Below are 23,353 nucleotides of genomic sequence, written 5' to 3'. Positions count from 1 at the left end.
TTTCTCTCATTCTGAATTCATGAATACAAAATAAATTCCATGTGCTAGCTCTTTAATGAAAGTTAGTAACAATGCAATCCGTACATGCCTATTCAAGAAGTCCCATTAAGTTCAATGTTCAATGTGTATATAGGATTGCTTCCTTAATGGGCCAACAGAATGAGTACACATTCAGTTAAAGAAATGGAATTTTCCTCATATTATCCTCCGAACAACCCTGTCAGGTAGGCATGGCTGACAGAGATATGCCCGAGGCAATTCAGTGAACTTCATCGCTGCACGGGGATCCAGTACTGCGCAACTTTTAAAACAGATAGGCTCAATTTTGTCACTTCCCAACAAGGACCAAGTAGGACATTATTCTAGTGTAGCATTTCAGTAGCATTTAAAAGGACAAAGGGATATTCATGAGCTATCTGGTAAAAGAATCCTCATTTCTTGGAATGAATGGCTATGCAAGATTGGGTTTTCGAGTATTGTTATGTTCTCTGTTCCAGGGGTGTGCAGTTCAAATCTCTCTGAGGTCTACTTTTACATTAAAATTAATTCAAATGGTCTGCATGGCTATGTTAGCTGTGGGGAATTTTTTTTTTAAATTTTTTTGGTAGTCACACTGTCAGCACAGTGTTTTCTTTTTCACGTATTCTTAGCGAATCTCTCCACTGCCTTTCTGTTACCTTTTCCTCTTTTTCTATCTTTGTCCCATAGAATTCTCTCTCCATTCTGGGCTTCACTAGATCAGGCCGTCTGGACAAGTTTTCGTTTTGTTTTAAAAGTTAAAGATTTTCAATGCCCCCATTGCGTTGTTGAGAGTTGTTGGTGAAGAGCCCTGAGGACTCTGCTGAAAAAGTAGCATAGGCGTGCTTCTAAGAAATACATCTATATCTATATCTATATCTATCTATCTATCTATCTATCTATCTATCTATCTATCTAGAATGTTCACTATGCACTTGGATACTTCTAAAGATATCGCTACCAAATTTGCATACCAGTTCCTAAGGGAAAGAAAGGGTCTTGCCTGTGTTTGGATTCAACTGGACGCCATTTTGAACCAAGGCGGCAGACCGAATCTTTCAAAACTGTACTGATGGTGGAGTTTCCTTAGACTTCCCAAGCAACGCCAGGTCTAAAGCTGCTCGTAAAAAATAAAAAATAAAAATGGAAGGTGAGCAGATGTGGCCAAAAACGGGGGTAGGGCTGGGGCTGGAACTGTGTTTCAGCACATTCCACCAGAAAAAAACACTGCCTCTGTTGTTTGTCACCAGCATCTGATCAACAGGATTACAGTGATACCTCGGGTTAAGTACTTAATTCGTTCCGGAGGTCCGTACTTAACCTGAAACTGTTCTTAACCTGAAGCACCACTTTAGCTAATGGGGCCTCCTGCTGCTGCCGCGCCGCTGGAGCACGATTTCTGTTCTCATCCTGAAGCAAAGTTCTTAACCTGAAGCAATATTTCTGGGTTAACGGAGTCTGTAAGAAGCGTATGTAACCTGAAGCGTATGTAACCCGAGGTACCACTGTATACTGCCTCCGGATGTGGAGGTTCAACTGCACCTGCTGTTGCTTCTTTTGCCACTGAATTAATTTAGTCAATTTTTATGCATTGCACCTAATTTCCTTTTGTCTTTCTTGATTTCCCTATCAGTCGGTTTTGCTTGGTGACCCTGAGTTCTAATAAAATGGGGGCGGGGAGAATATCTCTCCAGCTCATTCTGAAGTGGTACAATCTCATAAGAGGACTGTACCACATTTGTTTTAGCATGTTTGAATCTGTTCTTAGGTGAAAAGTCACAAATGTTTTGGGGGATATAAACACCAATTAAAACAAAATATATGCCATAATATTTACACAAGCACAAGTCATAAGCTGTCTCCTATGTATGCCATCTAGTTTGTTGTGGGAACTCTGTAGGCATATTTGTGGAGGTGACGTATCCTTTCTGAAAAAGAATGACAACAGTCCAGCAATAGAAATATACCATAAAGTCTGAAATTGAGGGGAAACCAGCAAACAATATTGTCCAGAACAATATTGTAAATACAATGTTCATCAAAAGTTTTTGGTTTCTCTAGACCCTTTATTATCTGCATTCCCAGAGATATATTATTTAGTGTTTTCTCTCTGGAAAGCTATCAGCAGCAAAAGTAAACTCTACTATATATTAAGTGGCCATTACTGGACTCCTGAGACTTTGTTTTTGAAAGCATTCCTTGTAAAACCTGACCTTTTGCAGAGAAAGAAGCTGGGAGCCAATTACTTGGAAAAGGATTGTTATTTTCTCACAGCCTTTGTGGCTACCCTCCTGAGAGGTTCAGATTTGCGACAAGAGACAAAAGCTAATTTAATTTGAGATATAAGGTGTGTTGATTTCAGTACACTGCTGGCACGGTTTCAGTCACAGCACTGTCTCCCCTCTTACCCTTTGAAGTTTAGGCAGTTGGTGCCATTTTCTTTCTTCTTACAAGTGCTACAGTCAGATGTGGAACATCCTAGGATGTCTCTGATATTGAAACACCAGGACCGTCAATTAGGCAACAAATTCTTTTGATGATTAAGGGATGGGGGCAAAAATAGCCATTTCCAAAATTCTGAGGCTTTAGCTGTCAACAACTGATAAATGTAACATTGCAGGGACATACCAAGGTCAAGAATTTATCTTTGTTTCCTAGGAATCCACTAAATTAATCAGATGGTGAGTGTTACACAAAGGAAACTTTCCACTTTGGGTGAGGCGGCTGGAAGAATTGAATTTAGTTACCTAGAGGAAAGGTTAAGTTCATGATAATAGTAATTGTAATAATAATAATAATAATAAGAAGAAGAAGAAGAAGAAGAAGAAGAAGAAGAAGAAGAAGAAGAGGAGGAGGAGGAGGAGGAGGAGGAGGAGTTTGGATTTGATATCCCGCTTTATCACTACCTGAAGGAGTCTCAAAGCGGCTAACATTCTCCTTTCCCTTCCTCCCTCACAACAAACACTCTGTGAGGTGAGTGAGGCTGAGAGACTTCAGAGAAGTGTGACTGGCCCAAGGCCACCCAGCAGCTGCATGTGGAGGAGAGGCGAACCCGGTTCCCCAGATTACGAGTCTATCGCTCTTAACCACTACACCACGCTGCCTCAGTAAGTAGTTCAATGAAATATGAGCGGTGGTGGGGTACAACCGTGTTTGTGTGTGTCTTTCTGTGCACATTCTCCTTCCTAGACTCACCACCTCAGTTATCCATCAAGTTTTCTTTTGTGTGAAACCAAAACTGCCTGGTTTTTGCTGGTTAGTTTATTCCAGCCTCTTCATTGGATGTGAAGCATCAAAACAAAGCAAGGATTGTTTCTTCTTGCAAACACTGCGGCGACACTTTCTCTCTGCAACTTATCCATCCCTCTCTCATGCTCACTTTCCCTCGATCTAAAGGGGTGTCCTGGATCTGGGCTGGAGTTTCCCACTTCTGCTCCATCTAATAAGACTGCCATCTGATCTCCGCTCTTTGTTACCGGTGCCCCTGATTCAGCATAATAATTCCTCCATAGTGGGAGGCTAAGGAAGGGGCAGAGGAAAGGTGTGTGCGGTGGGGGCAGGCTTCCCTGGGTGTCACCAATGAGGGGGGTGACAAAATGCCGGGCGGCACTCACCGTGGGGCCTGCAGCGTGCCCGAGCCAAGCGTCAATCCTGGGAGTGATGCAGTGGTTTGGGCGTCCACAGGCTCCAAACTGCCCCAAATGGTTTGCCTGCTGCCTCCCCCTCAGCTATAGGGTGGCTGAGTGGGAGGAGGCTTGGAGGCCCCATGGAGCGTCCTGTCCTGGCTGGCCCAGCCCCAGGGCACAGGGCACACACACCGTCCCAGGCACCCAATCAGCTTGCTCCACCACTGGCTAGGGATGAATGACACAAGAGGATGACCAAGCTGCCAGTACTTGATGTTAGGGTGGGAGTGTTAGTTTCTGTTTGCCACTGAGCAGCTGCTTAGAGTCACAGGACTCTGTTTACATTCCAGACACATTCCATACTGTTGGAAGTCTCACGGGACGAGAGACGGATGTGACGTTACTGGTTTCCTGTTCCTTTGTTCAGTTGCTCTCTGCTTTCATAGAGAGAGGATGTATTTTTCTTTGCTCTCTGCGTAGAAGATAATAAAACTCTTTAACCATGTGGCTCATACTCTCTCATCCTTCCGCATGCTGCTGGAAACTCTGCTGAATGGGGGAATGTGCCTTGGAGCCTTATCAGAGGCTCAGGTTGTTAATTATAGTCGGGAGGGCGATTCCGGAAAATGAGCTTTATCAGCTTGGCCGAGCGACAGGGAGATGGGGAGGGGAGCGTGGGGGGGGGCAAGAGAGAGCATTTGTTTGGGGCCTTTAAAGTTTCACTGGCGACTTTTTATGAGTAATAAGCTGAATGATGCTTTAATGTTTGAGTCGGCCATTTATATTGTGTCATAGTGTGTGCCCTTTAAGTTGTGCGATGGATTGCATCAGCATGAGGTGGCCACATAGAAAGCAGGTCATCCCAAACTAATATTGGCATGCTTTTTAACAGCTTGCGCATAAATATGCAAAGGTGTCTTTCAGTGGAGTAGCGTTAGTTTGGTGAGAATCGAATACAGCCGTACCTTGGAAGTGGAACAGAATCTGTTCCAGCAGTCCGTTTGACTTCCTCAACATTCGAAAACCAAAGCACGACTTATGATTGGCTGCAGGCAGGGGCAGAGGAAGGAGTGCAGTGGGTGTGGGCCGCCCCGGGTGTCACCACTGAGGGGGGTGACAAAATGCTGGGCGGCACTCACCACAGTGGCTTGAGCGCCTGCAGGCTCCACGCTGCCCAAACCGTCCGCCCGCTGCCTCCCCCCCAGCTGTAGGGTGGCTGAGTGGGAGGAGGCAGGCAGAATCCGGAGGCCCCATGGTGTGCCCCGCCCCTATGGGTGGCTTGCCCCGCCCTTGCCCACCCCTTTGGTCAGCTCACCCTGCCCTCACCCCGCCCTATCGGCAGCTCACCCCACCCCTGGGCACATTGCCCCAGGCGCCCAAGCGGTTTCCTCCTCCGCTGGCTGCAGGAAGCTCCTGCAGCTTGTGCATCAGGTTTCGATCATTTGGGAGCCGATTTGTTCAGGAGCCAAGGCGTTCGAGATCCAAGGTATGGCTGTACAGTGGTACCTTGGTTTACGAACTTGATCCATTCCAGAAGTCCGTTCTTAAACTAAAGTGTTCTTCAACCAAGGCGTGCTTTCCCATATCAGCGGGGGACTCAATTTACAAATGGAACACACTCAACACGAAGCGGAACATGTTCTTATTCCAAGCCAAAGTTCACAAACCAAAACACCTACTTCCGGGTTTGCAGCGTTCTGAATCCAAGTTGTTCATTAACTAAGCTGTTCTTAAACCAAGGTACCACTGTATACCCCTCCAGAGTTCATGCTAAATACGTGACTTCTGCTAAATGAGCCACCATAACTGCTAGAGGGCTCTGAAAATGTGTGCCGTGGGCTTTTTAGATTCTTCTACCCGTGTACTATCTGAAAACAAAGTGGCACATTGGTTGCCAGATGTGAGATGTATTGGCATAATTTTCAGCTCTCCTACCCCACTATTTAGTGTTTGAAAGCCCAGGATCCAAATAATATGTTTTGCAGCACAATCGTGTACACCAGGGGGTGCCTAACCTTTTCGAGAGCCAGTGTGGTGTAGTGGTTAAGAGCAGTAGACTCGTAATCTGGGGAACCGGGTTCGCATCTCCACTCCTCCACATGCAGCTGCTGGGTGACCTTAGGCCAGTCACACTTCTTTGAAGTCTCTCAGCCCCACTCACCTCACAGAGTGTTTGTTGTGGGGGAAGAAGGGAAAGGAGATTGTTAGCCGCTTTGAGACTCCTGAAGGGGAGTGAAAGGCGGGATATCAAATCCAAACTCTTCTTCTTCTTCTTGCCCTCCAGATGTTTGTGAATGCCACCTTCTCTTTTGTCCCTGACCATTGAGCATCTTGGCTGGGACTGACGAGAGTTTGAGTCAACCACATTTGAATGGGTCACATTTGAATGGTTTCACAGAGCTACAATTTCCTGCACCAACAACAAACGGCAGTTCCCAGCATTCTTCAGGGGGAACTGTGCATTCAATGTATGCTGGGTATGCAGCCTTGTGTTATGCAAGGCTTGCCTTCCTCTGACAGTTAATGATGGCAAAATATTGCAGCTGATTTACATGCATAGGAGTTCCTACCTAGCTTTGATTTCCTGAGGGTATTTCTCCCACTTCTTCCTGCTGCCAGCTGTTTTTTCCAGTTCTTTTACCTAGGCCAGACTACAAAGGGATTAGAGACACAATTACATCCCTGAATGTAAACAACAAATATCGCATAGTTCAAAAACACTGCTGTTAGCTGGTAAATAATAAATTGCACCCCACCTAGGAAAGATCTGACAGTGATTCACAGAATGCTGGCTTCGTTGCTCATAAAAGCCTCTTTCCTTGTTTTGAGAAAGCTGACATATTTATGGTGGGACTGTAGGATAAAGTTTGTAATTCACTGTTAATAATTATTTACAGCAAATTTCCTTCCTTCTGAAGCCGGCAGAGAGCTGTCAAATGGGAAGATTTCGCAATTTATATGGGGCTGTGTGCATTAGGCAAGCCCAGGAGTATATTAACTTATGGCTGCCTGGAATCCATTTGACAGCAAATAGATCATGAGAAGCAAAATAGTGTCAGAAACAGGAGGGGGAAGAAAATGTTTCCATTTTAGAAACAATTTTAAACATCAGACAAAGAAAAAAAGCATGTCATTCACCGGAGCATTAGATTTTCCTTAGTTTTGAAGGAAACCCCAGTGAATTTTGTACCTAAATAGTTCAGTTTTGGAGTGTGACTTTTGAAACGTTTCTGCATTTTATAATTGAAATATGCTGTACTCCAAACCATGGGAGAATCACATGGAGCTGTATGTAGAGTCCTGAAATCCCATGAAAGGTGACTGACAAAGAGCACCTGAGCTTCTATATGTGTGATGCAGAAGCAAAAAAAATAAGCTAATGCTATTCTAGGCTGTATCAACAGAAGTATACAGTGGTACCTCAGATTAAGTACTTAATTCGTTCCGGAGGTCCGTACTTAACCTGAAACTGTTCTTAACCTGAAGCACCACTTTATCTAATGGGGCCTCCTGCTGCTGCTGCACCGCTGAAGCACGATTTCTGTTCTCATCCTGAAGCAAAGTTCTTAACCTGAAGCACTATTTCTGGGTTAGCGGAGTCTGTAACCTGAAGCGTATGTAACCTGAAGCATATGTAACCCGAGGTACCACTGTACTGTCCAGATCAAGGGAAGTAATAGTACCACTTCATTCTGCCTTCATCAAACCACACCTGGAATACTGTGTCCAAATTTGGACAGCACAATTTAAGGATGTTGACAAGCTAGAACATGTGCAGAAGAGGGCAACCAAGATGATCAAGGTTCTGGAAACAAAACCTTACGAGGAGCGCTTAAAGGAGCTGGGTATGTTTAGCCTGGAAAAGATGAGACTGAGAAATACGACAGCCAAGTATCTCAAGGGCTGTTGCCTGGGAAATGGAACAAGCTTGTTTTCTCTTACTCTGGAGGGTAGGACTTGAAGCAATGGCTTCACGTTACAAGAAATGAAATTCTGACTAAACATCAGGAAAATACTTTCTGATATTAAGAGCTGTTTGACAGTGGAACTGTCTTCATTGGGAGGTTGTGTGCTCTCCTTCCTTGGAGGTTTTTAAATAGAGGTTGGATGGCTATCTGTCATGTGTGCTTTAGTTGAGATTCTTGCATTGCTGTGGGCTGAACTACATGACCCTCAGTGTGCCTCCAACTCTACAATTCTATGATTCTCTGTGATAAAAATCATGCAGCCTTTCTAAATCTTGATTTGTTCTCATGGCCCCTTCCAGTTCTGCAATTCTATGAAAAGTAAACGTGGTTCAAATTTTCAAAAGATAAGATGCATACTGAACATAACTGCCCTTTGAGCATGGCTGGTTCCAGTCTTGTGGACCCATGGCTTAGAATGGTCTTCCCTACCCTGGTGCCCACCAGTTGTTTTGAATGAAACCTCCTATTATATTTCACCAGTAGCTGTACCGGCTAAAGGTAACCCCAGACCATTAGGTCCAGTGGCGGACGACTCTGGGGTTGTGGCGCTAATCTTGCTCTATAGGCCGAGGGAGTCGGCGTTTGTCTGCAGACAGTTTCCGGGTCATGTGGCCAGCATGACTAAGCCGCTTCTGGCGAACCAGAGTAGTGCACCAAAACGGCGTTTACCTTCCTGCTGGAGCAGTACCTGTTTATCTACTTGCATTTTGATGTGCTTTTGAACTGCTAGGTTGGCAGGAGCTGGGACAGAGCAGCGGGAGCTCACCCCATTGTAGGGATTCGAACCGCCAACCTTCTGATTGGCAAGCCCTAGGCTCTGTGGTTTAGACCACAGCGCCACCTGCGTCCTCAGCTGTACCGGCTAAGGGTGGGCTAACTGAAGTAGGAAGCCAACTACATTTGGATGAGTAATTTTGAGATGAGCAATGACAAAAATGAAGAAGTGAATGGAAGCTTATCCAAATATTGCAATCCAGCAAGGTGGGGGGCATGCACAGGTGGTTTATGAATGTACAACTGGGAATTGACGCAACAACAAGTGTTGGATCAGGGCCAAACTGGACCGGTCTGGGTTGTGTGGTCATGTATATTTTCAACACAATCTTCTGTGGACAGAAGACATGAGATTAGCTCATTTGCCTAGACATATAGGTGATCTTTTTTCCACAGCTATGGTTCTGCCAGTCTTGAAGATTATATGGCTGTATTTCTTTTTCTTTTTATTCAGACTCCCTCTTGTGGCAGAACATGATTAACAACCCAGTTCTAACCAAAAGAAAAAAATTCCTTCCAGTAGCACCTTAGAGCCCAACTAAGTTTGTTATTGGTATGAGCTTTCGTCAAAATTTGAAACAAGGTTCATTTTAAGAAATCTGCAACATTGGCCTGATGACGTCTCTTCTTTTAAAAACTTCACTCCCAAATCTGCACTTTGGTTGCAGGGGTGCTCCTCCGTTCCCCCAAAATTGAAGCCTCTTGTTTTGTACTCAAGAAAATGCAGCAATCTCCCACACCCCAGGCAGAGTTATCATGAACAGGGTGTAAGTAATAGGACCCAAGTGGAAATTATATGGTGGTCACTAATCACACAACCTTCCATTCTCGCATCTCGTCATGAATTGTCATGAAATTGTCAGCATTTGTTAATTTGTTCCTTTAAAGTTGCTGTTGTTGCTTAGTTGTGTAAACATTAACAACAACAACAAGTGTGCTGCTTAAGACTTCTCTGTGATGATGATATACACATGTCCCTTTCTTTTGGGGGGGGAATCACTGAAGAATATGGGAGGGTGGCAGACAAATTGTTTATCATGGGCTACGTCAGAGGTGGAGAATCTGTGATCCTTCCGATGATGTTGGACACCACCATGAGAGAACTCATCGTGCTGTACTGAATAATAATCAATCAATCAATCAATCAATCAATCTTTATTGCAGTCAAAGAACTGACAACAGTTTAATAAGTAGAGTCAGGTAGGGGAGCAAGTCAGAAAGTCCAGTGCAGTTTATACTGGAACGCCCTTCTGTCAGATGTCAAAGAAATAAACACCAATCTGACTTTTAGAAGACATCTGAAGGCAGCCCCATATAGGCAAGTTTTTAATGTTTGATGTTTTGATTTGTTGAAAGCCACCCAGTTAGAAGGGTGGCATATCAATAAATTGTTGTTGTTGTTGTTGTTGCTGCTGCTGCAATAACCCGAGTCAAATGTTGTCTTTTACCCCAGTCTTCAGATTCTGAAACACACACACGTCACACAAATACTAACATATTCAAACCCAGGGTAGGCTGGTGATGTAATAGTCACTTTAATGTTGGTTAAGTATGTGATCTGTGGTCCTGGCTGCCCAAAGTTCAAAGCTCACCACAAATATCTATTTCCTAGGTGGCTGAAAGGAAATCACACCTCTCTCTCTCTCTCTCTCTCTCTCTCTCTCTCTCTCTCACACACACACACACACACACACACACACACAAAAACACACTCATCTGGAACATCAGTATAACAATACTGACCTAACAAGGTTTTTGCAACAACTATGGAAATAATGCAAGTAGAGCACTGAGATGATTCAGTGTGCTCTATTGAATTATTTAATGGGCTATACTGAGTGTGTTACTTAATGAGATTGATGGGCATGTGGTAAACTGAACTAAAAGAACAAGGAAAGATCGAAAACCACAACTCAAGTACAAAATAGTAATATCCAACTCTGAAAACCGAAGGAAAGAAAAACAGGGTGCCTGAGAATTCATTTTAAGTAGTTTAATGCCACCACCAAAAATAAAAAAATAAAAATGAAAGCCATTACAATGAGTAAAAAAGAAATCAGTTTTGAGTCCTCTCTTATTTTCACAAACCATCAACTGAAAGTTTGGAGAAGCAGCAGCTGCAGTAGTGGACAATCTTCATTCTAAAGACTCTCTGTCTCACTCTGACTCAAGTCGTGGCAACACAGGGAGAATAAGGTTTCCAAAGGCGGAGTCTTGGGTTATAAAGTATCCTGAAGAATGTGCATGAGCATGCTGGAAGAGGAAGAGACAACATCTGGAAAATGGCACATGTAATACACCCATGCAAGAGTAGCCTCCCCACAGCGCTAGCCAAGCACTAGGAGGGCATGAAAAACACAAATCAGATTCAGAGGTGGTTTGGTGGTGGTGGTTTTTTTAAATCTATATTGGAAGTTTCAATCCTGAACACAGTTGGATTGATTTAATCCTTTTGACATCTATGGGATTTAATTCTGTGTGGCACTGCAACTGAAATATTGTTAAGAGTCAGGATCTGGAATTCAATGTAAAGGACAGGCGCTAATGCTTATGGGATTGTCTATAATTTCTTCAGGCTGCCTTTGCATCCTCTGCTGCTTGAATTCCAGCCTGTCAGGATGCAGGGGAGAAATGAGCCTGAATCTAAAATGAAAAAAATGATGTGGTACAGCAGGCACAGGCAAACTCGGCCCTCCAGATGTTTTGAGACTACAATTCCCATCATCCCTGACCACTGGTCCTGTTAGCTATGGATGATGGGAGTTGTAGTCCCAAAACATCTGGAGGGCCAAGTTTGCCTCTGCCTGTGGTACAGGATGGCCAGGCACCAATGCTATTATTACCGCATCACAAATAATTCTGATATAAAACTATGTTATCACTGTGCAAGTCATAAAGCTGCAAGATGCATGTTAGTTTTGGTCCCAACCACATGCAAAAAGGTCCTTAGGAGCAACAGCTTCCAACGCACCAAGACCAAAAAAACAAAAAACAAAACAACGAAATACGGATCCTGCCAACCTGAGTCTTATGTGACTGGGACAACTCACCTGCAGAGCGGCCTTTTGCTGCGCCGCTATGTGCTGCTGCTCAGCATGATCGCGGAAATCCTTGTTAAGGGAGGATCTAGCTAGAGAGATGCTACAAGCAACAGAAAGGAAGGGAAAAATGAGGCGTCACACAAGTGCAGCAAAGGAAACAACCACCACAAGATCATGGGTGGGGTGGCCATTTCAGAGTCAAGAAAGTTCCATGATCTCCTACTTGGAAATACGAGGCTTGAAATTTTGGGGGGATTCGAACATGCAAGACGGTGTTTGTGTGAACACACACCAGGCGGACTGTTCTGTTCTGGAACTCTCACCCCAGCGGAGGCAGGTCAAGTCAAATGGAAAGGAAAGCCCTGCCCCAGAGTAAGCCAAAAGGAAGTCAGCTGGAAGTCATGCAGCAGAATGATGCTAGGGGAACCCCTGGCACATTTTGGGGTTTGTTTGTTTTTGCTCGTTCACCAGCGCCACCCAATGACTTGCCTAAGTGATACCTGAATAAAACAGCACTACTAACCAGGGGTCCATAGTCTTCATGATGGGGAGTTCATATGTTTGGAAGAGTGGCTGCAGAACTCTGTATGCAGGAAAAGAGTTTCCCATTGAGATCGAGCCCGGACAAGGTCTCTCCATAGTCAACATGTTGACAAGTTAACAGTGCACAAAAACGCTACTACTACACCATGAGCAATAAATCAAGTTCTAGGCTAAACTCTTGGGGTATGGGAAAGAGGAAGAACTGATATAAGAGAGAGTCACACTTATTCCTTGTTCCCTTCAGGTTCCACTTAAACATCTCAGTGGCTTACTGTAAAATCTCAGGTCTAGAAAAACTATGATAAGGTCCAACGTCTGGAAGGGGAGGTTTGGAAGTGATGGTGAAAAGGTGTGGACTGGCCGCTGTGAGGTTCTGCTACTTTTTTGGGGGAAAGTGCCCTGAAATAGCTGGTTATGTGTACGCTCTGGGCAAAATACAAATGCATCTCTGACAATGACAACTTGGCAATCTCTGACAACTTGGCACTCCTAATAAAGAGATGAAATCTTCCCCTCTACGTTCCCCTTACGAGGCTTTTCCAACTGCTCTGAAAAACTGAATGTCTACATAGGCAATAAAAGTGTTCAGACACACAAATGCTCCTGTGAGCTATTCAATGTCATTTTATAACAAATATTTGAAAGATAGAGAGAGACAGAGGGACGGAAGAAGCTTTCTGCACCTAGTTCTCTAATAAATTGTTTTGGTGCTGAAATAGAGCACCTAAGAAATCAAACAATCACATGCACTTCACTAAGTTGAGTTTGTGTGCATATAGACCTAAGAAGGAATAAAACTGTAAAGAAGACTGGTGTGGTTTTTTTTAAGTGTGGAAATGAACAACTTATGCTTTCCTTAAAAAAAATATTCTGAAAGGTTTTTAAATACTGGGAAAGGGTTGTAGCTCAGTAGTAGAGCATTTCCCTTGTTTGCAAAAGCTCTCAATTCAATGTCTAGCATCTCCAGGTAGCGATGGGGATGTGCCCTTCTTGAAACTCTGTGGAGAGCTGCTGCCAGTCAGGCAGAGACAATAATCAGTTAGATGGACCCAGATTTAGTAACACAGAGGGAAAATGTTTGGTTTTGATGGGCTCCAGGAACCTACTGAGGTTCTTCTGCTGGAATTTGATATGTGCTCTAACATTCTCATCTTCTACTGCTGGCAGCCTTCGGTGTTTGCATTTTTATAATTTGCTCGCTTATCTAGATAACTTCTATCCCAATTTTCTACACAAAGATGTACTTGTAGTGCTTTGTACTTCTGATCTGCAGTATTGTATTTTAAAGGTTAGCTGCTACTGATCTGCTTGATAATTTCAATTGCCATTTTATTGAGATTTATGTTAGCCACTCTGGGTGCCAGCAAGAGGAAATGTTGGGTGTAATAACCAGCCAACAAACAAACAAACAAACAAACAAAAACAAACAATAAACAAAAGCTATATGGTGGTGTGGTTATTAAGATAAGTGTGTTTTAGTCAGTGCTTTTTTCTGGGGGTACACGTACCCCTAAACATATTGTGAATCTAAGTTTGGCCTCATATTTCAATATGAATAAGAAAATGAGTGTACCCCTAATTTTTTTTTAAAGGAAAAAAAAGCACTGGTTTTAGTGTGTTAGCTGCCTTTGAGAGCCACCTTTGTCTGAGGAGTGGATGAAAATAGATTTAAAATAAAATAAAATCAGGGTTGCTAGTGTGTGGGGCACACATGCAACCAAAAAGACATTCCCAGGTGCCTACAGGGTCCCCTCTCCGTGCTGAAATTCGGTTTGAAAAAAGCATTCTATTGTCTGTGTGTTGTGCTCACAACAGTTCATCTGGTTTGCAAATGCATTCACAAGCCCAATCAGTTTTGGCAACCTCAACTGTATTTAACTTCTCCTCTTCCAGAGGGAAAGAGCAATGGGAGAGGGCCAGAAGACAGAAATCCAAGGCACATGCTGGCTGCCCTCCTCAAAGCTACATTTTTGGGGAACAACTAGTGCACAACTCTGTTGTGAAACGGGCTTATTGGATGAACATGCAGCTGACATGAGAAAGATGCATGTGGCTTTCCTCTTTGATCTGAGAGCAAGACTGAAAGAAAGAGACAGGTCTCTAAACATACTGTACCTGGCTCCAGGGTGATTCGTGGAAGACTGGTTTTGCATCAGTAGCTTCCTCTTCTCTTTGTCGAGCTCAGCCAAGATCGCAACCCTGTTCTTATTCTGAAAGCCTGGGAAGAGTGAGAGGAATGTAAAATGTTACTGATGCATCCTATTTCTCTGAGCCACCTTGTAACCCTACTGGCTTAAAGCCTCTCCCAAGCGAATGATGATGAATATCAATGATGAATATATTAATCTTCAGAGCCTTGAAGTCTATTTATAACTTTCCTTTCTCCTCTCCTCATTAACAACATGAAATACCTTCCTAACAATGTCATCCATACTAACCATTTAAATAAGTCTTTAATCTCGAGCCTGGCTTTCAAGAGCTGTCTGTTTTACACTGCAAGAAGGTTTCTGGTATTAACAGCACTGCTTCCTCCATTAGAAATACCTCAGCATAGATTCCTGAATTCCAACCATCTCAGTCTATAAATGGCAAACATTTGTGACCGGAATAATTTATACAATGTGTGAAACTCTCGTGCCATGGCTGATTGCAGAAAGTTTGGCAAAAATCAGGCATATATATATATATGTCTGTGTTCTACTGCCACTCGCAGGAACATGATAAAATCTTAAGATTCAGAGCTTTGGCTGTTGGAGGTCTACGGTTGGGAGCCTGTCATGGTGTAGTAGTTAGGGCGTTGGGCTAGGACCCAGGACACCAGGGTTCAAATGCCCACCCAGCCATAAAGCCATAAAGCTCACCTTGGGCCAGTCACTGCTACTTGGCTGGACATCCTTCCCACAGTTGTTGTGAAGATAAAATGGGAAGAGGAAGGGAGCTCACATGCATGACCTTGAGCTCCTTGGAGGGAATACAATACGATACAATACAATACGATATGATACGATACGATAATCTTTATTGTCATTGCCCCATACAGAACAAAGAAATTGAAAAAAAATCTACATCAGACATTCAAAAATCAACAAGCCTCCTATCCCAGCTATCTCAGCCTGGTTAACCCCCTAAAAACTCTGATACCCCATAATTAAATACAATATACTCCCACAGAGACTACCTAAAAAAGGTAAAGGTAAAGGTACCCCTGCCCGTACGGGCCAGTCTTGACAGACTCTGGGGTTGTGCGCCCATCTCACTCAAGAGGCCAGGGGCCAGCGCTGTCCGGAGACACTTCCGGGTCACGTGGCCAGCGTGACATCGCTGCTCTGGTGAGCCAGAGCCGCACACGGAAACGCCGTTTACCTTCCCGCTGGTAAGCGGTCCCTATTTATCTACTTGCACCCGGAGGTGCTTTCGAACTGCTAGGTTGGCAGGCGCTGGGACCGAGCAGCGGGAGTGCACCCCGCCGCAGGGATTCGAACCGCCGACCTTTCGATCGGCAAGTCCTAGGCGCTGAGGCTTTAACCCACAGCGCCACCTGCGTCCCTTAGAGACTACCTTACACTGCGTTTAAAACCAAAATCAAATATGGATAAAAACTGTTTCTCAGGTGGCTAGTCCTAGTCTTTATAACCCTATACCTTCTTCCAGAAGGTAGAAGCTGAAAGAGATCATTTCCAGGGTGCGTACTATCCTGCACTATCTCTGCAGCTTTCTTATGACACCTGGAAGCATAGATTTGATCCAAAGTGGGAAGAGTGCACCCAATTATTCTCTGGGATGAGACATATATATTTTACTTTTAAAGTGAACAGCCCTTCCTCAGGGCATTGAACCAAAGGTGAATTGTTCTGGAAACTCTGCAAACGCCATCTTGGTACTCAATATAACCCCGCAATTAATTGGTGGTGGTGGTTGCCACCATGAGCTCATTTATGCTTATATTCAATTGCTTTGATTTAAGCTAATGGGCTTGCTTTGATGTTTTCCTTATCTGTGGGCTTGGGGTGCTGGGCTCTGAGCCCAGAAAGGGGAACTATCTGTAAGATTTGGGTATTTGCCACCTATGCCCTCATCTGGGGAGGTGAAGTGATGGGGAGGCCTGGCCAAAGTGACGTACGCTGCTTTGTGTAGAAAGAATGTAGGAATAATAATAATAATAATAATAATATAATTGTTATGTATACCCCACCCATCTGGCTGGGTTTCCCCAGCCACTCTGGGTGGCTCCCAACAGAATAATAATAATAATAATAATAATAATAATAATAATAATAATGCAACAAAACATCAAATATTAAAAACTTCCCTAAACAGGGCTGCCTTCAGATGTTTGCTTGGGTGCAAGCAAGCCATCTCCTTGATGCATCTGTAAAGGCTGAGAGACCTGGCAGGCTGACTTACTGTCAGTCTACACATTTCTTTTATTACAGCACTAGAACTGATTGCGCTGGCGTTTTTGACACCCTCCTTTGGCATCCCTGCACCCAGCTGCTCCCACAAGCCCTCCTTTAGGCCTGTTCAGAACACTCCATTCTTTACAAGTTAATTGCTGTTAGAGACATTACACCAAACATTTGCTGACTCAAGAGACGGTCCAGTATTCCATTAAACCAGTGATTCCCAACCTTAGGTCTCCAGCTGTTTTTGGACTACAGTTCCCATCATCCCTGACGACTGGTCCTGCTAGCTAGGAATGATGGGAGTTGTAGTCCAAAAGCAGCTGGAGACCCAAGTCTGGGAAACCCTGCATTAAGCCAATGTACAAATACATGAGAACACAGTTCTCCCAGGAATGCCTGTTTAAGGAGCCAAGCACCCAAACATGGCAAAAAAGCAGAGTTGTAGAATTGTAGAGCTGGAATGGACCACAGGGGTCATGTAGTCCAACCCCGTATGATGCAGGAATATTGCAGGACAAAGAGAGGTTGTTTTGTTTTGGTTTTGAATGCCAAAGTCTCTTTACCAACTTAGTACTCTAGCTAAGCAATATCCACACATGTGCCTACTGGAAGCTTCTTTATTCCAAACCAGACCAATGGTCCACTAAGTCAATAAGGGATACTGACTGGCCACAGGTCTCCAAGATTTCAGATCCTGGCCTCTCTGTTGCTCTGGAAGCTTGCCTTGGACCAAGGAGAAAGCACAGGAGGTGATGTTTTCCTCCTCAGTCCAAGCCTCCAATGATCACCTCAGAGTCAGGGATTGACACACTTGATTATGCACCATTTTAAATATTATTATTATTATTATTATTATTATTATTATTATTATTATTATTTGTATACCGCCCTTCATCCGTAGTTCTCAAGGCGGTTCACCACATAAAATTACACTATGATAAACAAAAGAAATGGGCTTGACTTGGACTTTATGCTGAGAGGAAGAATGCATGTACTTTCCAGGGTGCTGCAGAATTTTACGGAGGATATTCTGCTGTTTTTCAGAAAGGCAGGCTAGGATCTCTCCTGGTGGTAGGGATCTTGCCCTTCTGAACCAGAGCACCAAATTCTGGACCTCAATAATCATCCGCACACAGACTAGCAAAGCTTAGAAACAGAATACAGTAGCCCTGCCTTCCCCAACGTGGTGCCCGTCACGTGTTGGTGGACTGCCAATTCCCATCATCCTTGGCTATTGGGCATGTTGGCTAGGGCTGATGGGAATCAGAGTCCAGCAACATCTAGAGGGCCCCGGATTGGGGAAGGTTGGCATAAGCGATTACTGCACCACTTATAATAACCTAATTGCGTCTCACACAATTACCATCTACAAGCCAATTCTCTCAACCTCTTTCTTTCTTACAACAAACTACATTCTGATGTATTCTCCCACAAGCTCAGTAACAATTAAGGAGAATTCATGTTGCTTATTAGATTTCCTTTGAATTATTAAAGTATGAATATTTTACTTGCCTCCAATAGCTGTGACCACATAGACAGAATAATGCAAGGCATTATGGATGTGGTGTCCTTGGGGGAATCTGCACATAAAGACTAATTAATGCCCTCAAGTTGGAGGCTATGTATTAGGACTAGTGATTTAAATGCTAAATAAAAAGTTCCCAGTCCTTACCCTTCACAAAGAATAACACAATTCTGAAAGGTGCTGTGACTTTAAATTAGATTAGGGTTGCCAGGTCAGGAGCATCCCAGACCCTGAGATTTCAGGGCCCATTCTTGAGACCCGAGGCAACCCTGCTGATGGCTTTGGTGATGCAGGTTAATTGGGAGAATGAGGGGGAAAGGGGAGGGGAGACACTCCCCAATGCAATAATCTGCAGCCAGCTCCTGTCAGTTTGCTGAAGTTTGCGAGCAACATGTACAGGCTTCTTAATATTAATATACCGTATTTTTCGCTCCATAGGGCGCACCTAGATTTTAGGGGGGGGGAATCAAGAAAAAAAATATTATCCCCCCCCCCGCCCCAAAGAGCAGTGTACAGGCTGCACCACCTCTCCCTTCCGGAGGGGTTGCACAGGGCTATGGCACAAGCTAAGGCAGTGAGCGGGATGGATCCCGCTCGCTGTTTTGGCTTCCTCTTTAGCCCCGCGCAGTCTCTCCCTGCGCGGCTATCCCTGAAGCCTGGAGAGCGAGAGGGGTCGGTGCCCACCGACGCCTCTCACTCTCCAGGCTTCAGCTAAAGCAACGCGAAGCCTCCGGAGCACGGAGGGAGCGCTCCCTCTGCGCTTCGGAGGCTTAGCGTTGCTATTGCTGAAGCCAAGGAGCCTGCATTCGCTCCACAGGACGCACACACATTTCCCCCCAATTTTTGGAGGGGGAAAAGTGTGTCCTATAAAGCGAAAAATACGGTATATATTTACAGCACTCTCAGGCACCTGGAGACTCAAGCCCTTCATCAGCCACCAGGAGGGGGGCAGGCAAGCTTCAAGACTCAAGATCAGACCTGGAGGTCTGACAACCACAATTAGGATAGTTTAATGAGGAAAAGCGTCAACTCTATACTAACACGTATTATAGAAACAGGAAATGTTCCATGAATGGTTCTCTTTCTATATACTCTCACACGGCAAAAAAACCCAACAGATCAATGCTTTATTATTATTATTTTAAGCACTGATGATGGGAGAAAAGTTCATTTTACAAAACTGATCCCTGGGTATAGGCTCCACAACCTTTCCCCATAACAGTCAAGTTACACATTCAGAAGCTTCATGTAATACAATCTTCAATGACAGTAGGATTTCCTTTTCCACCTATCAGTTTCCCTATTTTTTCAGCCAATTCACCCAGGGTGATTTACTGTCTCAGGACATTTCTAACACTGATTTCTAAATATTTCTAATGCTGATTTCTAAGCTAGCAGGGATATTTCATGTTTTTCCACATAAAAGAGAATCTGTGGTCCTAGTTATACGGAAATGCAATATTTACCTTGTCCAGGAGGATTGGAAGCCATCTTGCCAGGTTCCCCCTTAATTTAACAAGAAGCAGCTATAACCTGTTATGTGAAAACCTATCAAAATGAACAGAAATTAATGTGTGAACATAAAGGTATACAACTCCAAAGCTCAGCAATAGCTTCGTCCAACAACCACCAACTCTCGGGAATGGTTGCAAACAATACAAAGTAGAAGCTAGGTTGTTTTTATTTCTTTATAGCAGTATTTTCAATGCTGCCAATTTGTACAATATAAGACGGCAGGCTGCAACTATATATACAATAAAATATAAAATACCATTAAAACAGTAAAAGACAATTATAGCGAACACAAAGATTAACAGGTTTATTGCAGCATAAGCTTTCACGGTATAAAGATCAGTTTTTGTTTTTTGTTTAAAAAGGTCATTGTATTGAAAACCTGCACAAAAATGCAGCCGGCAGCAGTGGCAGAGCTTCATGCTCTAGCACCAGGGGGCAGAGACCTGGGGGCAGGGCTGGCGCACGTCCTGGGGGAATGGTGCGCCGCCTGCAGGGATGTGGTGCACATCCTGGGGGTGTGGCACGCCGCCTGCAGGGGCATGGCACCCAGCGCGGGAGGGGGCAGCCACAATGGCGCCCCACCAGGATCGCGCTGCTGGGGGCAGTGCACTCCTCCCGCACTCCTCTTCCTCCACCAGTGGCTGGCAGGTTGTTATTAGAGCTGCTACCTGCAAGCAATCAGCCCACTTTTAGAAACTGCTGCACTGATTTGTTAGCAATGATCTTAAAAGTCCTTTAAAGGTAAAAGGCGTTTCTGTGCGCTCTGGCACTTGTCATGGGGTCCCGTTGCACCAGAAGTGGTTTAGCCATGCTGGCCACATCACCTGGAAAGCTGTCTGAGGACAAACGCCGGCTCCCTCGGCCTGAAAGCGAGATGAGCGCCGCAACCCCATAGTCGCCTTTGACAGGACTTAACCATCCAGGGGTCCTTTACCTTTTACAGCTAAGGACGAGGATACCTGAAGGTTAACAGGTATGAACCTGCCTGCTTTCTGATCTCATCGCTGGAAGTCTCCCATCCTGTGTATGCCAACAACCACTGAAATACATTTCATTGGTACCTGGGAAAATGGCTCCTCAGCAGCTGTGCCTTGACTCTCACCTGAGGGAAGACTTCCTTTTCCAGAAAGGCCTTTTGCTTTTAACTGTGCTGTAAAATTGATTTAACAGGGCGCTTCCTACTGTTATTTTCCCCACTGCTGTTCCTATTTAGTAGCTTGTTTGTAAATGTGTTCATTGCAACCCACCTTGGTGTGTTTTTTTCCTCCATGAAAGATGGGATAAAAATGCTTTAAAACAAATTAAATGGACCAATGGGAATCTGGAGTTCCAGATATCCAAGGCTCAGTGGCAGCTGGTCACCCATTTGCTCAGGAGAGGAGAGTTAAGCTGGCAAAAAAATACTGGCTCATTTTGAACATCCCACTAGAAAAGCTCAGAAGCTAGTTTGTTTCAACAAACCACAGTTCAGGTTAACCTCACTTTAAGGTTTAGATAATGCAATAAAGTGCAGTTAAACAAACAAACAAAATGTTTCCAATCTCTTCCTCAAAGATCATCCCAAATTTTGATATCTATGGTGGTTGGGGGGGGGGGAGTGCACACCCTTATGAAACATCCTGCACACACCTGTGGGCCAATTGTCAGTAGGTAAAGCTCTTCTTAGAATGAGATATGGCAATAAGACTCTAAAATAATAATTTTATTATTTGTACCCCATCCATCTAACTGGATTGCTCTAGCTACTCTGGGCAGCTTCCAACATAAACACTATATACTATACAGGGCCGCTTTCAGATGTCTCCTAAAGGTTATAATGTTACTTATCTTGACATCTGATGGGAAGGCATTCCACAGAGTGGGTGCCACCACCAAGAAGGCCCTCTTTTCCTTAGTTTATTACGCAGGCAATAATGACCAAGCTGTCCTGCCCAGAAAAAGAATAGGCAACCTTACTGTTCTCAACCAGTCAAAGCTGAGAAGAGAGTGGAGCAGAGAACCTGGTGGGACTAGCACCCTACAAACAACCCTGTATAAAACAAAAGCTTGCTAAATACATATGCACAACCTTGTGTCAAGCTTTTTTTTTTAGAAAATAAAACCCACGAAAAGGCTGCAATTCTATAGCCACCTACCTGAGACTAAATCCCATCAGAGTTACAAAGCTAGTCGATGCATTATTTGAGCAGGCCAGCAGAAATCTGCACCAATTTAACAATGATTTATTACACTTTCTACTAAACTATGCCCAAAGCTGTTGCTCCTCTCTGCTCTTATTTGGTAACCCTGACTCCTCCTCCTCCCTCCTCCCTTCTTTACACTCCTTTGCATTGAAGCAGGAACAAGGAGGGTTACCATCTCATAATAATTATTTAAAAAATAAAAATAAGTCTGTATAGTGGGTAGGCGAGGGGACAGAGACTAGCGGATTGATGTGTTCAATCAATCAATCAATCAATCAATCAGTAGCCCCGCCCCAGTTTAAAATACCTGGCAGGTGGGAATCCCAATTCATCCCTATCCTTCACGTGGGTTGTTTGCTCTCCCCTTTTCTCTCCTTTGCTCTCCCCACCCCCGTTTGCACAGATGGGCTCTCCCGCGGCTCCCCCTCTTCCTCGGTTGGGATGCTCCCTCCGAACTTGACGTTCCCGATGAAGGAGCGATGAACTCGCTTCGCCGCGTCTGCGCGTGCGCGCGGCGAGAGGAAACTCGCCACCCTTTCCTTCCCACCACTCGATCTCCAGCGGCGTCTGAAAAGGTTAGAATCCACGCCCTAGCCTCTCTGCAGACTTATAAAAAGTATAGGGGTGCCGCACGTCCGCCAGCTTCCGAGCTGAGTTGGAACTTTCGCGTGATGCTTTGATAAGGACAAACGAGCCACTTAGGAGGGTGTCCGAGACGGGCAATGTTAGCAAAGACGATCTTTGCTGCTGTTTTTTTTTTCCGTGAGTGGGATTTCTGGCTGGAAATCCAAATCGGCGCTGTTGAAGAATCCCAACTGTTGTTCAATTATTATTATCATTATTAAGGACCAGCTAGCTACGTTTTGTTTTTTTATTGGACGTCTGCAACCGCATAGTTGCACCGGACTACACTGCGGGGCTGTTGTAAACCACTCTCTCTTAGACACGACGTTTACACACACGCATACACAACCGCAACTTAATAATAATAGCGATCGGTTTGCATTTTGCAGAAAATGGTAGGTAGGTAGATCGAAATGAAATTTAAAATCACATTTCGACATTAAAATAAGACCTGCTTTTGATAGGGTGGGGGATATTACATTGCTGTCCACTCAAAGGCACTCTCAATTTCTGAATTTCTCTGCTGTATTCTCATGGGCGTAGTCAGGATTTATGTTGGGGCGGGCAGGAAACCCACCTGTCATCATCCTCTATCTGGCTCTGTCTAGTACAGGGTTTCCCAAACTTGGGTCTCCAGCTGTTATTGGACTACAACTCCCATCATTCCTAGCTAGCAGAACCAGTGGTCAGGGATGATGGAAAATGTAGCCCCCCAAAACATCTGGAGACCCCAAGTTTGGTAACAAATTCGAAATGAAATGTTTTAAATTACTTTCTTTTGACCCCAAGTGCTCAGAAAAAAGATATCTCAAATCTTTCTACAATTTTTACTTTTAGTTAAGTATTTTTATTTACTTGAATTGAGGGGGGGCAGCTGCCCCTCCTGGCTACGCCCATGTGTTTTCCATGGTCCACTGCTGTCCATGCTGGTGGATGGTTTCAAAAGAAATGGAATCGGAAGAAGCTTGCAAGTCTCTACTCCAAGCAATGGAAGTCGAGTCTTTATCTTTTGTAAGTCTGTGGGAAATAACACTGACAGACACTGCAGGAAAGAGGAAGCGAGTGCAAATTTTTTTAAAAAAATTCTCAAGGGAGCATATTGGCTATTGGTAACATAGATGCAAGAAAGGGAG

General features: G+C 44.2%; 2 protein-coding genes across 5 annotated transcripts in view; one reads left to right on the top strand and one right to left on the bottom strand.

Annotated features, from left to right (window-relative positions):
• KIAA1958 overlaps nt 1-9,274 on the top strand; it is a 70,385-nt gene extending 61,111 nt beyond the window's left edge. Inside the window, exon 4 of one of the 2 annotated variants that reach the window (XM_083718862.1) lies at nt 8,841-9,274. In XM_083718862.1, coding sequence (XP_083574988.1) covers nt 8,841-8,864 — 24 coding nt within the window. In that variant the 3' untranslated portion in view covers nt 8,865-9,274. Of the gene's footprint in view, nt 1-2,676; nt 2,767-8,840 lie in introns of those variants that run through there. The other variant, XM_083718861.1, reaches the window with a different exon arrangement.
• Nucleotides 9,275-10,364: 1,090 nt separating this feature from the next.
• On the bottom strand, nt 10,365-23,263 carry INIP (INTS3 and NABP interacting protein). Of its 3 annotated transcripts, none has more exons than XM_083718004.1 (6): nt 21,904-23,263; nt 19,365-19,446; nt 14,086-14,188; nt 11,951-12,010; nt 11,437-11,527; nt 10,365-10,639 (listed from the first exon to the last, which is right to left on the bottom strand). In XM_083718004.1, exons 2-6 carry the CDS (start codon nt 19,387-19,389, stop codon nt 10,544-10,546), a joined length of 375 nt encoding a protein of 124 aa, XP_083574130.1. In that variant the 5' UTR covers nt 19,390-19,446; nt 21,904-23,263; the 3' UTR covers nt 10,365-10,543. The 3 variants fall into 3 exon arrangements, with proteins under 3 accessions (XP_083574130.1, XP_083574131.1, XP_083574132.1); XM_083718005.1 differs by lacking the exon at nt 21,904-23,263 and adding an exon at nt 21,549-21,679; XM_083718006.1 differs by lacking the exon at nt 11,951-12,010.
• Between the last annotated feature and the right edge of the window lie 90 nt (nt 23,264-23,353).

Source organism: Podarcis gaigeae (assembly GCF_964106915.1).
Source record: "Podarcis gaigeae genome assembly, chromosome: 17".
In the NCBI taxonomy this organism is placed as follows: Eukaryota; Metazoa; Chordata; class Lepidosauria; order Squamata; family Lacertidae; genus Podarcis; species Podarcis gaigeae.
Note: the sequence above shows the minus strand (reverse complement) of the source record. Positions and strands in the feature narration are given on the sequence as shown.

Coding starts and splice junctions, on each gene's coding strand:
- INIP (XM_083718004.1), bottom strand. CDS start 19,389: ATGGCTTCCAATCCTCCTGGACAAG. Junction 14,189..19,364: donor TTCCAATCCTCCTGGACAAG/GTAAATATTGCA, acceptor CACTCTTCCCAG/GCTTTCAGAATAAGAACAGG. Junction 11,528..11,950: donor ATGAAGACTATGGACCCCTG/GTTAGTAGTGCT, acceptor TGTTGCTTGTAG/CATCTCTCTAGCTAGATCCT.